This window comes from Theobroma cacao, chromosome 9 (genome assembly GCF_000208745.1).
Source record: "Theobroma cacao cultivar B97-61/B2 chromosome 9, Criollo_cocoa_genome_V2, whole genome shotgun sequence".
Taxonomy (NCBI): Eukaryota; Viridiplantae; Streptophyta; class Magnoliopsida; order Malvales; family Malvaceae; genus Theobroma; species Theobroma cacao.
The window spans coordinates 31,195,534-31,203,269 of record NC_030858.1 but is presented as its reverse complement, the minus strand read 5'-3'; the positions used below and the strand labels follow the sequence as shown (position 1 = coordinate 31,203,269).

Here is a 7,736-nt window from a genome sequence, read left to right as displayed (position 1 = left end):
TATCCATTGTGAATCCTAATCAAGCTGAACTTCACCTTGAGATCTCATATATTACAAGGTACAAGGATATCATATAAATATACTACCGTGGACTTCTATTTTCATGACAAGTAAGATAATTCTTAAATTTTAGTTGTCAACAAAATAAATATATTCAATCAATTGTTCGATTATCAAAATTCCAAAAATTATGCTTATGCAAAACGTTCAACTCCTATATGCTTTGTTATGATCTAACGAGACAAAAAATTCATCTCTTAACTCACTCTTGAAGTCCCAAAAATTGATAGACATTGATAGCAAATGTTCATATACAATGATAATATTTCTTTGCAAGGAATTCAAAAAATTAATTGCTTAATTACATTAATAAGTGCTTAACTTCTTTAAATATAAAAAAGGTATAATACCTAAAAAAATTCTTATATATACTATTTTGAAAATTTTAAATAAATCTTCATTTGTTTTATTGCGTTCAATAAAATCCTTATTATTTTATTTTGAGTAAAACATACCTTTATGATTAACTGTTGACTAATTATCATCAATCAAAATAAAATTTATTTTTTATATCTCATGATATTGATATGACGTGTTAACATTTTAGAATGAATAATGACATAATATGTTGATGTCACATGATAACTTAACCACGTGGCAATTTCATTCTCCACACCAACATTACATCAACACCACGTGAGTATTAAAAACGACAAATATCATTTTGACTAATAACAGTTAATCAACTTTGAACGTAATAAAAATATAAGAATTTATTTAAATATTCTTGAATAATTTAAATTTTTTTAAAAAAATTATACTTCTTAAAATATATAATATTAATTATCATTCTTTGAAATTTAACTAATATCTATTGTAGTAAGAGTATCATGGTAGCATAAAAATATAAAATGTGAAATCCAAGTCCTCAAGCACATACATTTAAATCGTATAATAATGTAATACGATATATAATTTTCATTCACGGGGCATGTTCAATTTACACAATTGTGTTAACATATGCATTCATACATTGCACACCATATAAATGTGAATTTAAGTATCCATTTGTCCTCATAAAAACAAAAGAAAAACTATATTATCTGTTTTATACAATTGTCAACAAAACCCTAATTCAAGGAAATAAGAATGGATTTTTACCTTTTTTACTAAAATATTTATACATGTTGCCGGATATTAAACTAAGTGACCTAATTTTAAAAAAGAATGGGATATTGGGGCACGTTGCGTCACTCATTGGCTTTGAAAAGCTGGGGTGAAGCATGCGGGTAAGAGCCACGAGCATTTTGATTTTTCAGTGGACGTAAGGCTGCATGACCTCACATGATTATTGATCACCAAATTATTAATCCACAAGATAAAGTAGATATATAGGTGCCCTTGCCCTAGGTCAATATAAAATCTGATTTACTCAATTATTTTAATATCAAACTAACTGAAGTCAAATCAAGATAGATTACTGGAAGGCTTCTTCGCATGTATATGCTTATAAATTTTTGATTATTTTCTAGCTGCTGTGGCTGGGAACTGGGTTACAATTCCATTTTTAATCCAAGATTGGATATTGAAAGGGTTAGTAAAAGGAAAAAGTTATATTTCTTTATGGTACAACACAATTATTGATTGAAAATATTTAAGAACAAAATCGGCATCTTTGAAAACAGAAAAAGGGCAACGAAGTAACTAAGAATCTAATTATATGTCCAACCACTGAGTCTGATGCTTGAGGATGAGGGTTAACAGAGACCAGCTAATGTGTCCTGCCCATTTGAAGTGCAGACAAGGGCATGTTCTAAACAGGGTTCTTTTGTTGGACCAACCATGCAACTGAGTTTAAAGCGATTTGACCTATATAAACACAAGGCAACATTGCAAGGAATATATTTTGGATGCATCGACGGTATATAAAAGTTATATATTATCAATTCACCCAATGTTAACACTTTGTTAACGAAGTAAAATTAAAATTTTTTAAAAATTTAAATATTAAAAAACTATTAATAGTTAACCAAATAAGTAAAAATTATTTTAAAATTTTTTGAAGTTGAACAATTTTGTCAAACGTAATTTTAATGGAAGAAGAAGAAAGGGAGAAGAAGATAATGAAGTTAAAGTGGGATAAAAACAAAGAAAGTTGTGAGGGAGTTAGAGATGGCATCGAGTATTAATCCTGTATTTAATGAATGCAAACTTGTATTTTTAGATTTTCAATTTTCAAAGATATTATTACAGATAAAAAATTTTTGAGCCATGGTTTAGGTTTGAGCAAATTAAGAGAGCTATTTGCATTACCAAATCATTTCTTAATTTGAGATTAAAATTGTTCTTATTAAAACAATGATAAAAGTGAATTCCACGTCATTTAATTAGAAGCACCTTAGGTGTATAAATAAATAATGGCTTCTCCAATTATTATTAATTGATTTAAATTGAATGATTAACATGATATTTATAGAAAGCGTTATCTCCATTCATTGTCTCATTTATGATATGTTTGTTATGTTTATGAGCAAAGTTCATGTCTAGTGAAAAGTTCAACATCTCTATACATGAAATTCATATTACTTGGTAGATCCGCATTTAAGATAAGTCCATCATTTTTGTACATAAAGATCATGTTGCGTGGTAAATTCATTGTCTCTACTCGTGCGAGGAAAAATATTAAAATGATGACCATAAAAGTTACTTCACTTTTTTATAATTTATTGATAATTGGGTTTAGAGATTTATCGGCTTGATAGTGGGCCTTTTAGGGTTAGGTGTTCTTGGGCTTCCGAATGGGATGTCTTTAGGCTAACGTTTTTCTTCTCATGCTGGCCTTATTTTCCTTTTCCTTCATTGTTGCTTATTTTTTCTGTTTTGAATGAGATATTTTTTCTCTTTTCTTTCTGCCGAGGACGAATAGCTTGAAGGTCAAGGAGGCGTAGCTTTATTATAATCAAAGCAATGCTTTTCAAGTTTTCATTAACAAGAGCCACATGCACCAATTTGAACCTAAGCTAGAAGATTCTTTATACTTTTGGGAAGTCAAATAATATCATGGTTTGACATCAAATGTTATGCTATATTCAAGAAGTCTTGCAAGAATCCTATTTTATGTTGATGCAAGTAAGGTTTAGTTGGTATTTATAGGAATTGGTAAAATTGACCTCAAAACATGTTTTTTAATAGATGTTAGTTTTAAGATTTATTTTGTCTTCATCACTCAATATGTAAAGAGGAATTATACCGATAGTTTTAGGAATACAATAAAGTCAGTATCTAATTTCATCTTACAGTTTATAAGAGTATATCGCTAAATACATTCGAAAGTTTACAAAATTATTTAAGTTTGGAAATAACTTTTTGCAGCAAATAAATTATAAGAAATTTAGACTCCCTTGCTAGATGATGTGAAGTTAATTATTTATACTTATTTTCAAAATATAACACTTCTCTTACTCTTGATATGTCATAATAATTGACAGCAAATCTTTTATATATACTTGCAAGTGTCTTTTCTTATGGACACAACTTTTTCATCAAGCACCTCACACATATCTCTGTGTATTACAAGATATAATTCTCAAATAAAAATATTGTTTCAATAATCACTTTATAAAAAGACAATCATTCATATCATAAGATATAACCTTTGAGTTATAATATGATAAAAATAATTTTTCATATCTAAACTTTTAAACTGTAATATTTTTTCAATTGTTTCATAATTTTTGGATTTAGAGATATTTTTTGAACATGTTACTTTACCAAAAGAATAACTATTTATAAAAAAAATTATCTACAATCCAATAATCACACTATATAACTTAACTTTTTTGTTTATATGATTTTTAAATAATCACAACTTTTCATATGAAAAGACATAATTTTTTATTTTAAAATATACAACATAATATTTAGAATCCCACTAAATATAAATAAATCCAGACATTCATGGAAAGATCTCTTTCACCTGCATTACTTTTTTCTCTATTCTCCACAAATAATCACAAACTTGACTGTTGAAGAAGGGCATGCCAGAAGCTACCTCTACTGCCCTCGTTCGCTCTTTCACTATCTAAATTTATTCTCCATAAATAATCTACCTCTACTTTTACATTAGACTTAGGTCCAAAGATCATCTTTCTAAATTTTAAATCTTAAACCCTAACCCTTAAATTTAAGATTTTAAAATTGAATTCTAAAATTGGAATACTGGCACTATGAAAAGAAGAGGTTACTATGTGACACTACGTAACAAGAAAGAAGAAACCATAACTATAAAAAAAAAAACAATTAATTGAAGTGTATAGGACATATAGGATACTGTCATAAAACTTTTTCCCTTTTTTTTTTNAAATAATCACAACTTTTCATATGAAAAGACATAATTTTTTATTTTAAAAATACATCAATATTTTATGATTATACTCCAATGATATTACTTACCATATACTTTACCATTACCGTTTTATTTATCCATTTTTCACTATTTTTTATTAATAGTTAATTTGTTCTAAGCCCTCCATTTAAGTCTATGCTAACACCTTACAATTTCTATATTTCAAATTTTAAAAAACTATTTTTACATCAATTACGAATGTTCAATTTTTTTAGAGAATAAACTTAACATTGACAACAATATTAAATCCACCTTTTGCAATTTTTTTTTAAAAACTTATCTTTTTTATACACCTACACATTATTTTTAATTATAATTATATTAGTTAGTGCTTGTTTGGCTTTTATTTTTTTCTACTTATCTATTTCTTAAAAGCATAAATCAAATAAGATTTTAAAAAGCTCTTAAATTTTTTTTAAAAAACAAAATTTAAAAAAACAAACTTAAAGAAAAGTTACAAAAAAGAACTTTCTCTTATCTTATTTTAAAAACACATTAGCTTTTCAAAAAATACATTTCTCTCAATAAATCTCCCTCTCTCCTTCATCTTTTGACCGTTTTGATTTATTAAGTGATAAAAAATTATATGAATACCTTTTATAGTAATTTTTTTAAAAAATACTTTATGGTAATTTAATGAAGCTTATATAATTTATTTTACTAAACAACATATCAAACAGCTTTAATTTAATTTTAAAAATTATTATTTTTCATAATAATTTTATAATAACTTTTAAGCTAAACAGACTTTTAATCTAATTATCAAATATAATTAATGTATCAATTATCAATTAATAATTAATTTCGTATAGCAAAATTTGTAACAGTTTTTGACACCAAATGAATGAAAAGAGTCAGAAATGAATGAAAAGACATGGCTTGAGTTGTCAAGACTGTTTCGTCATAACAATTACCGTGCAATTCGTCAACCCTGTTTCGGTGGAAGGCTTAGCAGCCTCACGTGGTCGTACATGGTCTCTGTTTGGGGGGAAAGTGTGAACCAAAATGAGTAAATGAACCCAAAATAAAGGCATGTTGTCGTGTATATACACACACATATACGCGAAACTTTTTCAAGTCCACTTTTTCTCTTCTTATTTTATTGGAAAAATAATTATATACATGGAAATTAATTAAGTTATGAAAATGAACAACGTTTTTCATTATTTAGTAACTAATTTTCAGAATTAGTTGATTTATCATTATATATGAACCTACAAGATTTTTTACATACGTGTATACCGAGAAAGTTTTTATGTATACAAAAAGAAGTGTATTAAAATTGTGATGATATAAAAAACAAAAAGATTTTTTTACTATTTAAAAAAAAGTACATTCATTAATGGAAAAGTTAAAAAGTTAGGTGGTATTAAAAACTTGACATAATGTTAAAAAAAATTTATAAATTCTATAAAAAAATTTAAATAAATTTTTATTTTTCAATTACGTTCAAACACATTATTATATTTTTATTTTAAATCAAATAAATTTTTATAATTAATATTTAATTAAATGATATTAGTCAAGATATCACTTATCACGTAAAAGATAAAAAATAACACATAATTATGTTATTATTTCACATTATTATCTATCATGGCATGTCAATAAAATAACATATTGACTAAATTAATCATTGATTATAAAAATTTATTTGATTAAAAATAAATAAATAAATATATATATATATATAAACTTGATTAAAAGTAATAAAAGTTAAAAATTTATTTAATTTTTAAAAAATAATTTAAGAGTATTTTAGGTACCTAATTAGCTAAAAACTTTCTCTAATTAGCTACCTGTTCAGAAGGTATATCCAGTTATATGTACTTCTCCCCGGCCATAAACCTTGACAAACACAACACCCCTTTTCTTTTCTTTTCTATTCATCAATCAATCAAGAGCCGAAAACTCTCACTTTCCAAGCAAGTACAAATGTCGGTCTAAGGTAGCCGACGCGATTTGGCTATATATATATATATATACCTCTCTCGGACTGACTTGTTTGTGAAGCAATATTCTCACCGCCTCGGCAGAATTCCCAAAGAATTTTACTCCTTTGTTTCTTCCTCTTCCTTTTCCTTTTCTTTGATCTCTCCAGGCTTTCAAAACTTTTCCAAGAACCAAAAACAGCAGCCATTTGTATATCGATTTGCAACTTCTTTATATCCATGGATGTGAAGCAGATAGCAACCTTGAAAGCAGAAACGCTGAACAGGTTAAGCAACTGGGGACGTTATTCAACTTTCGACGGTTCGTATGATCCAAGAACTACTTTCTCAGGGAAGTTAGACAAGGAACAACTTGATTTCATCAGGTGTGAAACAATGGCAACAACGCTGGCCATGTCAAGGGCACGTGAAACCAACAGAGACTACGAAACAACGTTAATGGAAGTTCAGTTAGAGGTGGGCATTGAACTGGCTAAACTGTTGGCCGAAACTATTGATCCTGCTTTTGCTGGAACGAATGCTGTCAGAATTGAAGAAGATGGAGAAGAAGTTTGTGGGATTTGTCTGGAAAATATGGAGAAAGGAGAGGAAGCTAGAGCCATGGGCTACTGCAGCCATAAGTTCCATGCTTTTTGTATTTTTGAGTGGGTTAAAAGGAAAAAAAACTGTCCTTTATGTAGATGTGAGATGGAGACAAGCAAACCCTATGAGTTTTAATTTTACAAGAAGCTATTATTCGATACTTTGAAAATTTTGATGCTTACCTATGAAATATCAATAAAAGAATTTAATATTAGTGTTGATATGGTGCATAGGTTTTTTTTTTTTATTATTTGCTCTATTTTTAACGAGTTCTAGTAGTAAATTCTTTCGCCAATTATGATCGCAATTTTAATTCTGTTTGCTTATTTTTTTGGCCCAAAAAAAAATATTACTAATGAAACAGAGAGCAGAGAATACAATCAGAACTAATCATCGCCTAACAAAGCCCAACCTAAACCCTTCGTTAAATAAGTACAATGAAGGGAAGATATCCAATCAGCTGCCACATTTGTCAAACTTGGAAATAGTAACTTTATACCAATTGGTTCAAGTCATCACGACAAGTACTTCTCACTACTGGTCAGTCAGGAAGAATATTTATACGTCTAGGTATAGGGTACCTTTTTAACTTTTTGCTCTTTGCTCCTTTGTCTCCTTGGACAACTTAACTACTTCAACACCAACATGTGTGTATATATATATTGTCACAATCCTTTATCTAGTTATACATTGATTTGTTTTATTAGTTTAAATGATACGTAATACTTAATTCAATTGATTCTAATTGTAATTTGTATTTGTATACGTAATTTTATATAAAAAAAAATATTTGGGAT

The 7,736-nt window shown here is 27.7% G+C and overlaps 1 protein-coding gene across 1 annotated transcript; it reads left to right on the top strand.

Annotated features, from left to right (window-relative positions):
• On the top strand, positions 6,577 to 7,074 carry LOC18590026 (putative RING-H2 finger protein ATL69). Its single transcript, XM_007015290.2, has one exon. The coding sequence runs from the start codon at positions 6,577 to 6,579 to the stop codon at positions 7,072 to 7,074; it is 498 nt and encodes a 165-aa protein (XP_007015352.2).